The sequence below is a fragment of the Gastrolobium bilobum genome, unplaced genomic scaffold (assembly GCF_033153095.1).
Source record: "Gastrolobium bilobum isolate Gb01-03AN ecotype WA unplaced genomic scaffold, APGP_CSIRO_Gbil_v1 utg22961, whole genome shotgun sequence".
Lineage (NCBI taxonomy): Eukaryota > Viridiplantae > Streptophyta > Magnoliopsida > Fabales > Fabaceae > Gastrolobium > Gastrolobium bilobum.
Window position 1 is genome coordinate 1 of NW_026897314.1, and position 20,337 is coordinate 20,337.

Consider the following 20,337-nt stretch of genomic DNA (forward strand, 5'->3'; position numbering starts at 1 on the left):
GAGATACACTCCGTCTGATAAAATTCTTACTAGACAAGTCTTCGATCTGCTTCTTCAATTCAGATAATTCCAGAGGTGACATCCGGTATGGGGCAAGAGAGATAGGCCCCACGCCAGGTAACAAGTCGATTGTAAATTCAATTTCCTTCTCTGACGAAAATTCGAAATTTCATCCTTATCACAGTCAAATCGAATGCTTCATTATTAATTCAAGCTCTTTCTGCCTAGTTGCAGTCCAAGTCTGCTGTAGTGCAGCCAAAATCGCTACAACATGATCCGGTGGTGGATCATGATTATTAAATGTTCTACGAGTTCTCCTTGGAGGAACCATATCTCTGCATATATTACACTAAGGAATGAGTTAGCTACGCTCACACTCAGTGATCACACATGCATTATACAGCACTGCAAGAAAACACTCAAGAACTTCCAACTTCAAATATATTATGCTATATATCATGTAACTCCCTAGAGCAACTGCTCTGATACCATAAATGTAACATCCCCGTCTCGAGCCGGTTCAATTAACATACATATGATACAAACAGAAACAGCGGAAGACTTAACTTACGAAAATACGAACTAACTTTTTCTTTTTCTTTAATCCTTTTTCACATGACATATCACATTGCATACTTCTTCTAATTTAATTCTTATTTTACGGAGACGAAAATCGGACAGAGTAACCTCTGTAAATCGGACAACTGGGGATTTTCCAATCCCACACTCAAGAGTTCCTGATAGACAGTTTAAACAATATATATTTCCAGAAGTACCAGTCATGCAAATATACTCAGATACCCATCTATGGGCGCATGCTGAACTTGGCTCCGTGCCACAAATCTAATAGCATGCAATCCAATACATAACATAACTGAATACTACATAGTCATATCATCATGCCTGAATACATAAATGTACATGTATCGAATATGAACACTATGCAACAATACATCTTTTCCAAAAATACGTCTAAAACAAATAGTAGCATCCGACCACCCAGAACTCCACATCCTCATACTAGTACCTCTAGCCACGGTTAGTGTCCTTGTCCCATGAGGCTCTTCAATTAACTGTGTTCCTGAAATCATATCCCCAAACGGGGTTAGAGACGAATCTCTAGTAAACTCCAGGTTTATGGAAAACCCTCCATACCCTGGGCTCACTTCCTGCATGACAGTCAGATACATAATATACAAAACATCATATAAGCAATTATCATAACTGAACAAAGCATATATACATATCTTATCAAAGACAAACGCAGTCATTCCCAAGGGATGACCCCAAGCGAAAATCAACACACGTAACAAATATCTTTTACAAAAATCATCACAATACTCACATCAGAACAAAACGTGTTATATCAAAGATGTACGCAATCGTTCCCAAGGGATGACCCCAAGCGGAAATCAACGTACGTAACAAATATCATTTACAAAATCATCATACATATCCCATAAAACATGTCATATAATCAAATATCATAACTAAACAAAACATATACACATATCTTATCAGAAACGTACGCAGATATTCCCAAGGAAGGACCCCAAGCGGAAATCAACGCACGTGTTCCCAAGGGAGGACCCCAAGCGGAACCAGAACATATCAGAGGCGTACGCAGTCATTCCCAAGGGAGGACCCCAAGCGGAAATCAACGCACGTGTTCCCGAGGGAGGACCCCAAAGCGGAACCAGAACATATCAGAGGCGTACGCAGTCATTCCCAAGGGAGGACCTCAAGCAGAAATCAACTCACGTGTTCCCGAGGGAGGACCCCAAAGCGGAACCAGAACATATCAGAGGCGTACGCAGTCATTCCCAAGGGAGGACCCCAAGCGGAAATCAACGCACGTGTTCCCGAGGGAGGACCCCAAAGCGGAACCAGAACATATCAGAGGCGTACGCAGTCATTCCCAAGGGAGGACCCCAAGCGGAAATCAACGCACGTGTTCCCGAGGGAGGACCCCAAAGCGGAACCAGAACATATCAGAGGCGTACACCATCAGTCCCGAGGGAGGACCCCAAAGCGAACATCCGGGTACTATACAATCAATGGCCAGATATTGTTACAGAAATCATATTACAGAAGTCATATCATAACAAAACATATCATATTAACACATATCAAAGTAAATACATCAAAACAAAACATATCATATTATCATATAGCTCTATATGAATGCATCTATATCATATATCTCATACATATCATACAACCTGACCACAGTCCGTACACTATGGCGGAACACAAAGTAGGAGCGAACCCCATAAACATAGAGCTTACCTCTTTGAGCTTTACAATCTGCTTACTTGAAGAACAAGCTACTTATCATACTCCACGAGAATCCAAACGTTCACAGTCCCTAGGTACACCTAGAGAAGGAATTCAACATAAAACTCAATAAAATGATATAATGCCATGTAAATATACAAGACACACACTTTATTGTTTATTTTCTTTTTACTTAATCATATTAAGTCATGAGTGGGTGGTTCTTTGTTCAACAAATCCCCACAAAATTCCATATATTCACTTAGTCTTAGGATAGTCCCAAAAGGCCTTTAGAACACTCATTACTCCTCTTAGCACCTAAAAGCCTATTTTTCCCAATTTAAGGCCGAATGCCCATTACAAAGGAGCTATAAGATTTCTCTTTGTCTAGTGCCTAAACCCAAGCTTAGCCACCTATATAAATTATTTTACGCATATAAGTGTCCTCACTTTGCGAAACAATATCTCCGAACATATACCTCATTTGAAAATGGCCAAAACTCATTTTAAGGCCATACAAAGGAGCTACCTTATTTTCTTTTTTATTTCACCAAAGCGAAGGTCCATACACCTTAGAATATCATTCCACGCATAAAAGTATGCTCGCTTTGTAAAACAGTAACTCATAGCACATACTTCCTTTGAAAATGGCTAAGAGGCACATAAAGGAAATCATGCCAACTTCATGATTTCAATGCTTTACTCCATCAAATTCAAGCTTATCACACACCTCTAATCCAAGATTCGTTAATTGATATATACGACACTGTTCATCTCTACAATACTATTCATGTATGCGTCACTATTCACGTATACGACACTATTCAAAAATACGGTATTTTTAATTTTCCAAAATACATTTTCACCGTTAAAATTCTCATCTAAACACTTTTCTCAACATGAGCTAAACCTGAATTAAGCTCTAACATGCTCAATCAATCCAAATTTTTAAAATGAAAACCTATATTCAATCTTTCTCAAAACTCAAAGAAAACAAAGATTTCTTAACATGAACTTACCTAGAATGAAGGGAGAAGCTTGTTTCAAGCTCCCATGGCTTCAAGCTCCATCAAAACCCATATTTTCTATGAAATTCGAATTCTTTGGGGGAGAAGATCTCTCTTTACAGTGAACCCCACTCAGAAATACTGATACCAATAGATTCCTCTCGAAATTTCTCACAGGTTTGGCTTTGGAACGGAGTGATTTGGAGGTCTCTAGCTCAAGTTATGAATTTTGGAAGAATTTTAATCAAAATCTCCATTTTCATTTTCTTTCCTTCGTTCTCTCTGTCTCGCGTCCGTAAAGAGAAGGGAACAGTGACTCCCTTGAGTCACTTATATAAATTCATTATACTAGCGGGTATAAGCTCATCTATCTACACACCTCCATTCATTACCAAACTTTAACCAATAGACTATAATATTTTTCTAGTCACGTTTCTATTTTTACTTTCACTTTTAGATAACTTTATTTACCCGCATTTTTTACCTCTTAACTGTCATTTTAACTCATTTTTCACCAAAAGTGACTTTATTTCTTTTTCTTTGTAATTATCCTTCAATATTAAATCCATAATAAATGTGAGGATCATTATACATTCCGTATGAACAGAACAGTGACCAACTCAAAATTCCCAGAATATCCGGATATTTGTCGGGGGCATATCCAGATATCACCAACCCCATATCCAGATATCAATATCCGGATATCATATCCGGATATTTCGCAACAGAATGCAGTTTCTGTATTTCGCGAAGATATCCCTCAAAGGTTGCGTTTTAATACTACTTTACGTCCAAGAATCAATTTTTAGACATATTTAGGCCAGTACACATGCTAGTCACTTAATCATCTCAATAAACATGTCAAGACTTCAACTTTAACATTGAAAATCAATGGCAAAGGTGATGGTGCTTACCACCAAGGCTTAAAACAGAAACAAGGTTGCTCTTGGAGCTTAAACCAGCCCCAAGGTTCTGACTTCAAAGGTCCACGAAAATAAGCTTCAAGATGGGTCATTTCTTCACAAAGCTCACCATTTGGAGCTTCAACAACCAAGGAAATGGTCCACCTTTCATATAACTAAGAAGTCAGCCCTCAAACTCACCTCAAACAGTGCTAACAACTCAGAAATGTAGCCTCTTTCTCACTCACAATGCTAGCTCTCATTCACACAAAGTATTATGGTGAAGAAAGCTTGAAGAAAGGTGGTCCCTTTGGCTCACAAGAGGAAGGGAGGAAGGTGGCTAGCATGGAGGTCTCAAGGTTCAAAAGAAAACTCACGTAGGAGGTTGAGGATCAGCCTAGGGTTGTGTGCAACCCACTATTTATAGCCTCATTAAGTTTTAAGCGTCAATATTAGCACTAATATCTCTGCTAATCATTTTATTCTCAAACTTTGGATTCTGAGCCTAGCCATTTTTATAAGATTTATCATATCTTTATTATAATTTTTGCAGCACTTTGTCGGTACGCGCTTTTACGTAGCCGGTATCAGTCTTGACGTCAGTTCTCATTATTTCGACTTCAAACTTGACATACCAGTCCTAAATATTATTCTAGGAATATATACATACTCTTTATAATTTTCGGGATACTTCGTCGATACGCAATTATACCGTGAAGCAGAACTGGTATCTGCACTTCTCGTCAGAAAAGCGACTTTCAATATTATTAATCACTTACTATTATTATTTAAGCCCTCTCTTAATTATTCAAGGTCAATTATAAAATTTATCTCTTAACTCATAATTTAATTAATTAATTCCCTAATTTAATGGTGCGGGTTCTTACACTTCACATGACAATGATGATAGTTAATCACACATAGTGATAATCTCCTACCAACATCGCCCAAACAAAGCGGACAGAGCTCCGTTTATTTGTCGGACATCTAGTGATAATTATCAAATGGTATATCAACCTGATAAACAGTTCAATAAATACTAATACAATCTCAATTTTCCAAGTAGGCATACCAGCCCTTCCATCAAGGAATCAAGTCAGAATACACAATAGTATAATAAGTATATAACCAAGAAGTTAGCAAATACCCAAAGCATGGTCACTACCCTACACCCCCATATACATTATAGGTGGTATAAAATAATATAATCATACATTAATTGAGACTTGTCGAATTACTACGAACCAACAATTGTTTGTGCTCTTAATGTTTCAACATCATGATCGAATTTTTGCTTCCACTTCAAAAGTAAAGCTACGTTCCTAGTGAGTTAAAATCAAGGGTCAACTGAAGTAAATCCAATCATATACACTTGGCCAAACAAAACCCTGAAAATGAATAAGAGAAAATACTTGAGAACATAACACATATAAGGATTTGGTCATTTAAGGTTATTTTTAGCAAATTCTGAACCAAGACAATATTTTGAAATGGGAACACAAGAAAAATACACAGTTCTTCATTTTGTATCTTTTAATTAAAAAAAATGTGTGAAGGAAGAAAGACAACCTTTGAATGGGAGAATAAGAAATTGTAGAATAAGAATGAAACCGGCACCTGCTCGGAGAAATTCGCTTAGTTGTTTCTTAGTTATAATGAGGTTCGTTTGCTGGTTAGGGTTATATAGAAAAACAAATTTTGTTTATGATGATATATTGAATATTGCAATTATTTTTCATGTTAATGTTAACATTTAATATTGAATCCAGATAAATTAAAATTAAATACACGAAAAAGAAATAATCAATTAGAAAAAATTTAGATATGTATAAAGAAAATAAATAAATAAAATATAAAAAAATTGAGTAAAAAATTATTTTAAAAAAATTTCTTATTTAAAAATGAAACCCCATGTGATAAGGGAATAATATTTTATTCAAAAAACAAAACCTCCTTTTCTATTTCGCAAAAATGGAAACCACCACAGTCATTTTCATTAAATGAAACCTCCCCCATTTGTAAACGAAACCACTTGTGAGAAAAAAAAATTCATAAATTTATATCTGCAAGTGCAGACAATTGCACACATGTGAGTCCGCCCTTGAGCATAGTGATATCCATATGAAGCTGATGAGGGAGCTAAGTATATAAAGGCAAATTTACAAATTTGTAACCAACTAATAATATAGTAATATCGAGTAAAATTTTAACTGATAATTTTAATTAAATCCTATCTATTTTAGACTATTACGAAGGGAATCTCTACTTTGATCTTGAGTTTCTTTTTCGAAAATTATTATATTATTAATTCACTAAAAAAATTTAAAAACACAAAAAATAAAATTAAAAAAGTCCCCTGAATAGAGGTGCTAGAAAGGATGAGAGCCTCGTTGTGCCTAGACCATGTTTGCACCACAAGACGTTGTCCGCGAGTCAGATTGTTTGGGAACACAACCCCAATCGCGAAGTAAATTTCGTCCAAAGTTAAATATTAGCAAGAGACTGATTACCTATTTAAAAATTTAAAAATAATAAAATCATAAATATTATTACTCTACTATTATTATCTTAAAACACTATTTAATTTGTCGTTACATATTTATAATTCACTTTAAATATTTTTCATTATTATTTACTTTCATCTTAACAAAAAATTTAAAAAAAAAAACATGAATTGAAACCGTACCAATTAATTATATGCTGGTGATTATGGAATTATCTCCTTATTATGTTTAAAGACAGCAAATAACATACACAAGAAATAATTAGGTCTTTACCATAAAGTAGGAATCGCACAAAATTTCTTAAGGGATCCTTCCAACATAATGCCTTGATGTTGGTAATCCGTGAAGGCCATAACCCATCGAAGGTTTCTTATAGCATCCGAAAGGAGTAGGATTGCCCTGCATAAACAGAAAATTGCCCCCAAAGAGGTCATTCATGTGACCATTCTTCAACTTGTTCAAAGCCTTGCCCCAAGAGACTCTAAACTTAGAGAGAAATCTAGTCCTTTTTATGAGGGTCCTCCTCAAACCTTGAATCCGAAGCTTTGGCCTTCTCCTACCAGCTAGTGCCCTAAACTTCAGCCACGCCCTTGCCTTCTTCACTTCTCTTTCTAGTATTTCATCGTCCAATTCTTCTTCCTTTGGCAGTCTATGGTAATAAGAAAGCTTCCCCATAGAAGCCATATTTTGTGGTAGAGATAGGGATAAACGATTATAGGCCACGTTACTTGATTAAAGAGAACTTGTGAGTTGAGTTGTGATGGTTGGTTTTGCCTTACTTTTTTTTTTTGTTACTCACGGGATAGGTCTTATGGATACACGATATTCGTTCCTTTGATTTCCTAGGCGATTTAAATGACTGACCTGCATTAGCAAGCTCGGTGCAATTCATTGGACCAGGCGAACTTGATTGGTAGTGCTCATTTAATATGATTCGTTGAAGATGTTTAATGAATTACTTCTTTTAGATTCGAAAAAATTGTTGCAATTTTTACAAAAACTCTTACAAAAGAATTTTGAATATAAATTATTTAAGAGTCAAATGTTTCTCCCAAGTTATTTCGGTTACTTCAAAATAACAACGGTTAAGGTCCTTAAGGAAATTTCAAATATTGGTGAAGCGTAAGATTTCAAGTATGGAACAAGTATTTTTCTTAAATAATAGGACCTAGGAGGCTTAAATTTTTCCTAAATAATATTAAAAAAAGTATAATCTCACGTACTATTACTATATATACCAGTGGCGTAGCCACACACAAACCAGGTGCCTTGGCACCTGTTTGGTTTTATTTTTTTAACTTATTATATATATTATATAATTAATTATAATTAACTAAGGTAAAAATTATAATTTGGCACCACCTAAATAAAAAATCAGATACTCAATACAAAGTAACAACAAATCATCTAAATGCAAACAAATAATAAGGAACATGTATAGTATGGTTATTTTTATGTTTTACCTTTTTTATTTTTTATCTTGTATATTTGTTTTTTTATACTTTATTCTAATCAGGTATGTTATTTATTCTTATTCCTATTATTTAAAAAAAAAAATATTTCTAAACTTAATCACAAAAATGATTAGTTGACTTATTTCAAAATTTGGGTCCAACTAAATCAAATAAACCCATTTAAAAGTAGGAAAAAAAATTTCTCCTTTTAAAGAATACAACTTGTATCCTTTTAGTTTTTGACATTATATCTTACCAGTAAAACATAATTATAATATGAATTTTTTTTTCTATTTCCTCAATCACTTCAGCTGACGTGGAGAGAGAAAAAAAAAACTTTTCATGTTATAAAAACTAAAAGGACACAATTTGTGTCCTTTAAAAGGACAAACACTTAACCCTTGAAAGTAACAATCATGAAACCAAAGTTTTGGGTTATTGCACACACAAAGAATAGTCAAAAACCAAATTCCCAAATGTGAGAACTTTTCATTGTGCTTATGGTTGTTGCAAACAAGGGTGATGTTCTCTAACGTGAGATATTGAAAATTTAAGAAATAGAGATAATGAAAGGGACAATACTTATTATACATATAATTATTATATTTGTGTGTTTTCATATCCTTAGGATAATGTTTGGTTCATTACTTGTTATATTGTGCGAGGAAAGTGAAATTCTTATATTTGAAATGTTTATAAAAAAGGTTAGTGCATTTTTATATGTTTGTTTTGATAATCAACGACAATTGTTTATTTGAATTTTCAATATTATGTGACATTATTTAGAACATAATTTAGATAACTATGTTAGAATTCATATTAATTTTTTTCTTGATAAATTTGTGATTACAATAAATATTTTAATAATTTAATATGTCAAATTTTTTGGCACCACCTAAATATTTAAGCCGGCTCCGCCACTGATATATACACAATTATTGTAGGGTAAAGTGTGTGTTATTTTAAAGGATGTAAAGTTGTGTCATTTTAAGAGAGAGAAAGAGATAGATAAAGGAGGAGAGAGTTGATAAAAAAAAATAAAAGTATGGATCTCACCTCTTTGTGAGAGTGAAATGATATAAATTGTGTCATTTAAAAAAATAAATACTTTTTCTATTGGGTAGCTGAACGCTTTTTGAATTATGTGAGAAATGATAGGTGAACATTTTTCATCCATTAAATTAAACTAGTCATCATTGCTTGAACTTCAACAAACATGGAAGCAGAAAATCAACCTTTGGATACTTTCAAATACAGTTGATGATGCAAGTCCGTTATTCAGCTAATTAAGAGCCCCAAAATTGGTTCCTTCTGACATCGTTAGGATCGAATAGTAATAAATTATAGGATTTTGGTCAAAGAATATCACATTTTGATTTAGAATAAATAAGGCTCTAAACGAAAAGAAAACTTTCATTTTAAATGAGTTTCACTAAGGTAGAGATCTAGGATATAGGCTTAGCAAATAATTCAAAACAATAAAACAAAAACAAAAAAAGAAACTAAAGGTGTATATCCCATTCTGTGTATATAATTCTTCAATTTTATTTTTATTTTATTTTTTGTTGACATCAATTGTGGCCTAAGCTTTTAGGCTATGTGGGGGAAAAAACTATAGCTTTTTCTCATTACATATATTATGTAATATAAGCTTTCCTATGAGGCTTTTTTTCATGTATGAAAATTTCCTCATTAATTAATACTCTCTAATTTGATCAACATTAAAATATTGAACAAAGACAAGCCTAGGCGTGTGCAAACTGAATCCACTGAGAAATGCTAGGAATTCCACCATTCACAACCGTGAGCAAGTAATAACCAGAAGGTGCAACATGGGGTGATGGTGGGGCTTCTAAGACTGCATCCACCCACCCATCACCTCTTCTCGCCATTCTCTTGCACCTCAGCTTCAGCATCCTCTGATTCATCGCAAAGGCATGAGTAGTAAATGGCGGTGCATAAGCAATGAACCCCATCTCATTACTTGGCCTCTTCCTCAACAAAAACCGAACTTTAAACTCTTTTCCATACCCAATTGCATGGTTTTGACCACCATATTCTATGGTCAAGTTACTTGGCCTCCATTTATGGTACGTCCTGTCCATGTAGTGTGGAACAAATGCTTGAAGTCTCAGTTCCGTTGGGTATGCCACATTGTGAAAGCTATACCTCCCATGAGGGTTACCACCCCCAACCAAGACCCTCCCATCAGGAAGAAGAGTTGCTGATGAGTGATACATTCTTGCTATCTTTGTGGACTTAAGGATTGTGAACCTTTTTCCTAGTCTTTTTTTTGGGCTATAAAGATAAGGTTCAAGGGAAGCGTTTCTAGCATTGTCATACCCTGCACAACCATGTTTAGCTCCATTGATAATCAAGATGTTCCCAGTAGGGAGAATTATCATGTCATGTAAGAGACGTGGATTGGGCATGTACTCCATATCCCACTTGTTCTTATTCCCTGTTATCACCATTCTCCCACAAGATCTTAAACCCTCAAGGAATGTGCCCTTAGTAGCAGCTTTGAATGCCCCAGTAGCTGAACCTCCACATACCATAACTTCCACCTTCTTGAAGTTATCTTTGTGGTCCAAAGGGAGTAACACAGATGAGCCAGAACTTGGGTAGTTTCTTGATCCTTTTCCTTGAATCCGAGGGAAGGTCTTGATTACTCTGTTACGTCTCAAGTTGAGTAGGATTGAATCACGGTTTGCGAAAATGAACAAGTTTCCATCTGATGAGAGGTGAAGGAAGGGATAGAGGTTGTTCCCTCTTGAATTCCTGTCATTTGTTTGGTGCAAGAATGGAAGGTTAAAAGATTTTTCTCCAGGACTAATTTTTGGTACAAATTCATAAGTGAAAACCCTTCTTCCACCAACAACAACGACCCTGTCATGTTCTGATAGTATCTGACTAGAGGCATACCAACGCTCATCAGATAATGATTTCTTTGATTGAACCCAATCACATTGGTGATTCCCACAAGACTTATAGAATCTGACCCTTTTGGCACCTTTGCCATATCCACCTGTTTGTACAAGTGTGCCATTGCTTAAGAAAGAACCAGAGGAACACCAAGGATCAGTGTCAAGCCTCAAAGGTCTTACTTTGTTGGCACTAATGTCATACTCAACAGAGTGAGCATAGCATGTTGAGTCCATCAAATCATGATGGCTTCTGGTGCACCTGCTTCCATTGAAGCGTTTGCGAAGTTGGTAATTAGATGGGCCAGCTTCAGTTTGATCAAACATTATGACTGTGTTTTGGTAGGTTAAAGCCATATGCATGCTAACCACGCCAGTGTTTTTGAGGAGCAGTTGCCACTGCCCTTTCCTCCCTATTCCATTGGCACCATCACTAAATCCAACACAAACCAAGAGGAATAGGATAATGATCATGATTTTTCTGCAAGACATGGAGAACATTTTTCATAGGCTAGAGGGGGATGGTTATAAGATTGGATGTGAAGGGTCCTTTTGTAGCACCATGTTTTGCTTGGAGCCGAATTACTAGCAGTCATGCACTTGAAAAGGTGCAATCAATTTGGCTAAATTTCTGTCAGCTCATCCTGAAATGTGCAATAAAAATTTCCCTAGGAGTCTTGCCGTGAGGGATGTTCATTGATTATATAATAATATTTGAGTGTTTTGTTAGATCCAATTGTGTCGGGCTCATGCAAGAATTGATTTCAGTTTGCAAAAACAACTTTATTTTTTTTAATCACAAAATTCCGGGTTTATGCAGCTTGCAGCACACGGTCTAATTTCTTTTGCTATCTGATAGCACTTGGTAGAACATCGTAACTGGTCGAAAGCACTATACTTTTCATCTATGCAAAAGTACCTATCCTGAATTTTCCTAATACTCTTAAATTAAATCCACGTAGAGAGGTATCAGATATTTGTATAGAATACTTTGGTGGCAGAAAAGGCAAGAGAAATGGCAAAAATCTGAATTGGAGTTAAGGAATCGAGTAATACTATTTTATGGTGTGAGTAAAAAAGATTTTCTCCTTTGTAGAGGAAATAAAAATTAAGAAAATTCTGTGATACTATTGATGGCTTCACTTCGTTTAAGTTTTATTGTCTAATTGAATAAAAAAAATTCTTACAAATAGTTATCTAATTAATTATTAATTGTCACTGGATTGAAATATAAAAAAAATTAACCTTACACATAAAAGGTATGAAATGAACACCAAAGAGGGGTAAAAAAATCATTGAATAATGTTTTTGTTCTTTTAATAAATAAATAAATAAAAAACCATTCTTACGGATCAACTCATCTTGCAAAGTAGGGGTGTCTGGATTGGATCGATTTTGAATGCAAAAATCTTTTGATCCAATCTATTCAGTTTGATCATGTAATTATCCATTCGGTTTGGATTTTTTTTTCAAATCTGATCCAATCCAATCCAATTTTTTTCGATTTGGATTGAATCGGTTTTTGATTTTTTGAAAATCCTAATATTTGTTTGATGATTATTCTGCAAACAAATATCTTTTGTATGTATTGGCTTAATAAAAAAAATTGAAATATAAATGCATCATTAAATAATAATCTAATTTTTTTTTGACAATGAGATATGGAACTCTACACAGACGAAATTTTGCTAATAAGGTGGTTAGGTTTTTTCTTAGGTTTAGCTGATGGGTTAATGGGTCTTGAATTTAAAATTTTTTGGGGTATGATTGGGAAAAATGCCAAGTAGGTAGAGGAAAATTAATATATTAGATCGGTTTGGATTGGATCGATTTTCACCAACGAAATCGAAAATCGATCCAATCCAATTAAAATTTGCGATTTTTTTCGATTTTAAGTTTTTCAGTTTTTGATTAATTCGATTATCGACTTTTCGATTCAGTTACGGTTTGAATTGATTTGGAGCGGTTGATGAACACTCCTACAGTAAATGATTAAACCAATTTTGACGATGCCCTTGTACGAAACAGGTTTAAACAAGTTGGTGGGTTGAAAATCACAACCCACCATTTGTGGAGAGTTAAACATGTCAAAATAAAGGGTTGGACCCATTTAGCCATCTCATCAATTGTGTTCAAAACAAATAACTAAAAATACATTCAGAGTATATATATCTAATTATTTAGATAAACTTGACACTACTCAAAACTTTGATTTAATCAACTTCAAATTTAATTAACTTGACATTGCAATTTTTTGATTAATTAATCTGCATTTATTGTACTAATTAATATCGGCAAATATCCCCCGACAATTTAATTAGATTAAAAATATCCAAGCATTGATGATGCTTCAACTAAAAAAAATAAAATAGCTGTACAAAAAAAGAAAAGAAAAGATATCACTAAATAGAAGCAACATATAAACTTCCACAATTACCAAGTTTAAAATTGGGCAATGGCTATGACGGATAACAAACATCAAGCCAGACTTAAAGATTGAAAAATCGAAATGAAAGAAAATAAAAATATTTAGATAAAACGAAAGATACTGAATAAATATTTAAAACGAAAGATATTTAGATTTGGATGAGAAGACACAAGCAACATGTGCAAATGCCAAATATTTCAAAATACATAAAATAAGTAAAATACGACAAAAAATAATTAAAACAATAATTACAGTAAACTTATGAATATAAGAATCTCCAGCCCAGAAAAACATCATTCCGAAAATATAAGTGATTATCTTTTCTGTTTTTCTGTTCCACATCACAATCTTTTATGTGAGAATTAAAGAGAAAATTATTCTGCAACAAAAACATAAATATTTAAACTCTATAAAAAATGTATAAAATAAATAGTAGCTTCGAAGATGTATTTATCTTTTTCTTTTTTACTTTAAGAACGTACGTTACAACAATTTTTTTCAGATGCCATCACCATAATAAGAAGACTGACATTTTGTTTGTTTTTTTCACTTTCAAGATCAAGAGTATACATGGAGTATTTCAGAATTCACATACATTCCTAAAGCTGATATAGTTGAACAAAAAGAGTTGTATCACTCTAGCAGTACTGACGCATGAAGGTAAATGGATGCAACTTAAAACTTTTCCCTAAAGCAAGATTTGATTAGATATTTAATTGAGAAGGTACTAAATTGGTTGGCACCTAGTCAGCCATTAAGCAATTATTTATTAAATCAGCCCCAAAAGCAAGAGCACTCGTTAACAAAAAGAAAGTGAATGACAAAGGCAAGCCAAAAGTCCAAGATAAGCATATAGCGGGCCTTTCCGGCTAAAATCCATGCCATGCTATGCTGCAGTGTCACCTACCCAAAGAGGAATAAATTATTGGTCCATCCATGTATCCAATTCGATATATCTTTTTTTCAAAAGATAAAACTTTTTCAACGTGACAGGAAATTTTTTTTCAAAAGTGGTAAAAAAAGTTTCCACACGTAGAAAAAAGATGTACGAGTTAATGCACCAAAGATTTGTCTCCCAAAAAGACTGCTAGGTTGTCCAACTCAGCCTGTGCCTTCCTTCACGTCCCAACACTAACACAATTACACATGAATAGTTCACGTGACACGTCATTCACTAGCGGATTTTAAGGATTACTAGGAATTCACCAGATCATGCTGCGAAACACATGAACCAGCCCCTTCAAATCATTCACACTACCCAATAATTTCACTAACATCGTTGATGGGTTGAGAAATTAACTCCTACCGAATCACAGATTAAGTTATAGTTGTGCTAGTTTTGAACCCACCGAAACAAACAAGAGATGTACATAACCGGGCACATGATCATGAAACAAGCCAACATCGAGAGGCATGGAACATTATAATTTATATTGATGAATTGCCACAAAATTAATATAATATGAAAACGCACAACCCAACTCTAATATATTATGTGCTTAAAGCATAGACTTGAACCAATAAATACCAAAAATATTTACAATGCGGTGCTAATATAGTAATATGCAAACCTTTTCCACCCGTCCTCCTTCCTCTTCACCAAGAAACTTGCACAAAACTCGGTTTCATACCTCAACATGAAAAGCCATACACAAGTTTTCAGAGATATCATCTAATAAAGTTTTATTCTAGTACCAATGGTACTCCTGCAAATGGGGCATAACTCAAGATCTTGTCCGCACTCACAGCATGTCTGCATATTAATAAAGATGGCTCACATAGTTAAATGGGATTCAATCATCTATGATGTATGTGAAAAAAAAAGTGAACTGCATGGCTTCCTTACCTGATGCCCGCAACCAAAGGCCATATCCTTATGATTGGAGAGGCAAATGGGACAAACCTGCAAGGATTATATAAGAATAGTTTATAGGGTTTGAATTTGCATTAAAATGTATATTAAAGTCTACAAATGAGTGCCACTGCCATCAACAAAGTAGACTTCCTACATGAGGATCGAATGTAATGACATGGAGAAGTAGACATTCTCCTGCAGTGGCAGCAAACTTAAGAAGAAAAAAACCAACTGGAAGAGAAAGCAAAGAGTTGAAGTACATGACTATCAGAAGCAGAACTCGCTGGAGGATTCGTGCCAGCATCATGCCTGAGAGATGGTGCAGTGGGACAAAAACTGTTTTGACGTGAAGATTTTGGGGAGTTGAAAGATGCTGCACCATATTGAGGTGGTGGTAGAGGAATCCTGTCTATATCTTTCCCTCTACGAGCACTGATTGAAAAGTAATACACCATAAATGGCTTAATACAAAAATGCTATATCCAATGCAGCAAAGCCTACGAAGAAAAGAAATCAACATTGTTACCCCAAGATATTAAGTTCCAGTGTTGCCTTGTACTGGGAGGGTATTTCCATCAAGGCAGCAAGTGCAAACTCTGCTTCCTTTCTCGACCGATCCATGTTCTTTGACATTATTTCTGTGAAATTCACAAACTACAAAAGACAAAACGAAAAAGAAAAGAAAAATAAAGTTTATCATTATTAAGATCATAAACAGAACATGCTCTAAAGATTTGGCAGAACTGACAACTTTTGAACAGGAGATACATGCCTGGAAATTATCAAATGCTCGGGCAGGGATGTTATCATCAAATTCTCTCATCATGTCCCATGGCCCATCTCCAACTCCAACTACTACGATTGACAGGGGATATTCACTGGCAATAGATACATTTTTTTTTTGGTGAAGGCAATGAACACAAACCAAACAAAGAATAAAGCAATACAGACAGATAATCACCTAGCTTTCACAATAGCTTCTACAGTTTTCTTTTCTTGTGAACTCAACTGCCCATGCTCGGTGTCAACACTTCTTGTCACCTGTAACGAGTTGACAATCCTCAGCTTCATTTTGTTAATCATACATAGTATCCAATTACTAATTGATGGCCAATGGCAAGCAGGATGACATCATGCTGCTAAGCTAATATCATAAGTTCCTTGTAGTTCCATATGAAAACTACGGCTAATTCTTACTTTCAGTGTCATCTAGCAGCTTCATTAGACAACTAAACCTTAGACCTTTGGAGTGTATATAAAACTATGCTTTCCCCATAAAAATCTCAATTTTAAATCAAAATTAACTGATAAAAACATCCAATTAGCCTAACCTTGTCCTGCTATACATATTGCTTTTTGGGTTACTATCACCAGGGGCAGAGTGCTGTATGTTGAGGGGAAACAACAAACTTGCATGTAAAGAAAAAAATATTGGTTCCCCTAACAAAATATTGTTTCTCTTTAGCTCCCTTAAAGAAAATTCTCTGGCTCTGTGACTGACTACAATAAAAGTTGCATTCACTTGGCTAAAAATGGACATATGTCAAGGAATTGTAGTATTTAAGGAAGGGCTTATTTCAGCACCAACAACCCCAACCCAACCCCTCTACAAAAAATGGAAAACCATGAATAAAAATTTCCTGTGCATGTTATTTGGTGTAATTCACTTTGATTATTTGATATTAAGGAACACTCATTTAAATAATAATAAAGAAATTCCATTTCAATTCAGATAATTCTCTACCTGCCCATCTGCTATGATTAATAAGACATGGTATTGGCCTCCACTTTGCTCAACTATGGTGATTGCCATCTCAATAATTGGGGCAAATGATGTTGGTCCTGGTATGAGTTAGGGACAAAAATAGCATAGACAAAAAGCTGATTAAAATACAGAAAAAAAAAAAAAAAAGTTTGACCAATGTGACAATACCTGCAAGCTTTAACTGTGGGACCAATTCCCTATACCGTGCCAACACTTCTTCAAATCCATGACAAATTCTCTCGTCAGGAAAGAAACTAAAAACTTCCTGGTCATGTGTTGATGCTGCCAATATGTAAACACACACAGAGTATAACTCACTAGGACATTAGATTAGATTCTAAGGACTGAATGTAATTCATAACAATGCTTCTCAAATTACCATCTCCGAATCCAAAACAGGGAATTAAGTTATCCTCATCAAATGAAGACAATGTTTTTCCAATGATAGATATAGCTTGTTCATATGGATTTTGTTCATGACTGATGTGATGCAGGCATCTCCTCTGAAATGACCTTCCACCTAATACAAAGGCAAGTTATGCATGTTAACATAACTACAAATGGGAAAAAATAAAGGAGATTAGTCAAATGAAGTAAAACCTGTCCACTCGTTGCTCTTTGTAAAATCAATACCGACAATGAGATTGGAAGACTCTAGGCCAGCATGTGCCAGAGCCTCAGTTACCTTCCAATATGGAAAACTACTTCAGATGTCACAAAAAAACATATGAAATCACAATAATTACTGGTGTAGTTCCAAAAGTCAGCACATGGATCTGACATTTACATCCTCCAAATACAGTAATGACATGAAACTAATAGCTAGACATGAACTTTAGCTAAAATTGATGATCCGTGTGTCAAGAGACATGCATAAAACTTGCAGCAAAAGATAACAAAGGAAATTAATTCTTTGAGCAAATTCATTATCATCTTTATAATGACAATGTCAAGAAGACAATTAAAAGAATTAGTTACAAGAACAAAAAAAAAATGTTTCCTCAGCTTCTCAAATTCACACTGCCTTCTTTAAAAATATCTGAGCAATTAATAGCAATGGCAAGTGTGTATTATTAAACTTAAGGCACCAAAGTGTTCCAAATGATTCAAGACCTGAACTGAAATAGACTCTTTTCTCTCAAACTTCATAGCTTAAACTCAAAATGCAGGGATAGTTTCATTCAGTATAAACCCTGGAACAGATTTTACGGAGACAATGCACACCCATGACCCATGTTATTATGCATTTGAGTCATTTAATACATTGAGAATCAGGGATCATAGGAAAGTTACCTGGTCCAAGCTTTTATAATTATCATCTATCCTTGAAAACTTCCTGTCTGGCCTCTTTTTTTGCTCTGGAGCACGAACACCACCATAACTTGGAGATGGATGCCCGTAATAACCGAGAGGCCCATGAGCTTGGCTTTGTGGCAAATAAGGTGATTGATATTGAGGATCACTCCAGGAACGTGAACTGGACCTTGAGGATGAACGTTGACTAGAGCTCCCCCGTTTAGAATTTGTTCCACCCATAAATTCTTTACTCTGAAGAAATTCAGCAACCCCATAAAAGCATTCAAATCAAAACTCTCAGAATTGTTCTTGATCCAGTTCAAGTCACATTCTTGTTGAGAAACAATACCTTATTTACAACAATTTTAATTTACTTTCCTTAGAAATCATGAAGATTACCATTCAAATTATACAACCCCCCCCCCCCCCCCCCCTCCCTTTTTCTCTCTCCAATTTGCATTTTAATCCACTCACATTTGTTTCAACTCTCTTCCTTTGTTTTAATGTTCTTCAAATCAGATTAATCCTTAAAAAAAAAAACAACAACAACAACAACAACTTTTCATAGCTATCAGAAATTGAATGGAAAATGTGAAAAGAAAAATGATACCTTAAAGGGGTAGGAGGGACTGAGAGAGAGAGTAAAGTAGTGAAAGTGGAAGAGCACTACAAGGCGTCGTAAATGACAACAATGGATAAGTGGATTGGTGCTAATGAACGGCGAAAGGTTGTTTCCACGTAGTTTCTCTTTCTCTCTCTGCAGTTCTGACTTACAGTTTAATGCTTGGTTTGGTGCTTGGTTGTTTTACCTCAAACTGACAACAAAGTAGCAATAGGATTAGGGGGGTAAATAGATTAGGATAGTTGCAATAGGATTAGGGGGGTGAATAGATTAGGACAGGCTTTCATTTAAATAGGTTAAGTCTCTGTTAAAAAAAATTGTTGGATCTGGCCTGATTTGATAGTCTGAGTCTGAAATACAAGTCTGACTTGATTTATATTTAATAAATAAAAGTTTTAATCTAGGACCGTTAATCTATTTAAATCTATTAAACATTCAATAATTAAAAGAATAATTAAAATAATATTATTTTATTATTCAAAATATTTATTTTATTTAAAATAAATTATATAATATAGACCGGTCTGTAGGTTTATAGGTCTAACATGTATAAAAAATTCTATAGCCTTTTTCTGAAATAGTTTTTCTTAAAAGCCTATACCTATTCTATTTTATTATTTATAATAGGTCAAGTCCGACCTAATACAGCTAGTTTGTAAGTCCCTATAGGCCGGTTTAACCTATTTGTACTCCTAGTACTAGATGATGTTTGCATGTTAATCAACAACTGTAAATAAATTTTAGCAGTTTAATATTAATTACATCGTCATATTATAATATATATATCGCCATATTATTAAAAAGCTTAATTATAATAACAGTTACTTAAAATCCAATTTTGAAATGTATACGTCTCCAAAAAAAAATGTATATATACTGTTAAAAGAAAAATAATCACTTCATTATCCTTGTTCTCCTAAAAGAGCAGTTACTTTATATCGTGTTAGATTTAAATAATGAGATACAAGCACTCACGAACTCAGATGCTTTACGTTACCTCGATTATTAAACACAGGCACTAACAGACACATTTGCTTTTTGTTATCTCGTAAATGTTTGCTTTACTTAATAATGATAGGAGCTACTAAAAAATTGTAATAGGAATAGTAATCCTTGTTAGTATAGCACGCACCCAGAAACAACCTTTCCTAACACTATGCTAGATTTGAATATATGATTGGCTATCGTATCAGTTGAATGCATTTTTTTCAACTTTTAAAAAAAAAAAATTTAAATTTCTTTAAAAACCATACAAATTAATTTAAAATAAACAGTACTAAATGCTAAAATTATTTGAATTTAT

The 20,337-nt window shown here is 34.4% G+C and overlaps 2 protein-coding genes and 1 long non-coding RNA gene across 3 annotated transcripts; all 3 read right to left on the minus strand.

Moving 5' to 3' along the window:
* Positions 1 to 772: 772 nt before the first annotated feature.
* On the minus strand, positions 773 to 3,317 carry LOC133305928 (uncharacterized). Its single transcript, XR_009750822.1, has 3 exons — positions 3,297 to 3,317; positions 2,290 to 2,378; positions 773 to 1,081 (listed from the first exon to the last, which is right to left on the minus strand). It is a non-coding gene; the product is annotated as an uncharacterized LOC133305928 (long non-coding RNA).
* Positions 3,318 to 9,873: 6,556 nt separating this feature from the next.
* Positions 9,874 to 11,542, minus strand: LOC133305908 (aldehyde oxidase GLOX-like). The gene has a single exon (XM_061506159.1). The coding sequence runs from the start codon at positions 11,540 to 11,542 to the stop codon at positions 9,890 to 9,892; it is 1,653 nt and encodes a 550-aa protein (XP_061362143.1). The 3' UTR covers positions 9,874 to 9,889.
* Positions 11,543 to 15,061: 3,519 nt separating this feature from the next.
* On the minus strand, positions 15,062 to 19,045 carry LOC133305914 (E3 ubiquitin-protein ligase RGLG2-like). The gene is made up of 12 exons (XM_061506165.1): positions 19,023 to 19,045; positions 18,410 to 18,664; positions 17,717 to 17,801; positions 17,496 to 17,636; positions 17,285 to 17,398; positions 17,096 to 17,193; positions 16,313 to 16,392; positions 16,124 to 16,229; positions 15,878 to 16,005; positions 15,612 to 15,783; positions 15,343 to 15,399; positions 15,062 to 15,249 (listed from the first exon to the last, which is right to left on the minus strand). The coding sequence occupies exons 2-12, from the start codon at positions 18,650 to 18,652 to the stop codon at positions 15,169 to 15,171; spliced, it is 1,305 nt and encodes a 434-aa protein (XP_061362149.1). The 5' UTR covers positions 18,653 to 18,664; positions 19,023 to 19,045; the 3' UTR covers positions 15,062 to 15,168.
* Positions 19,046 to 20,337: the final 1,292 nt, after the last annotated feature.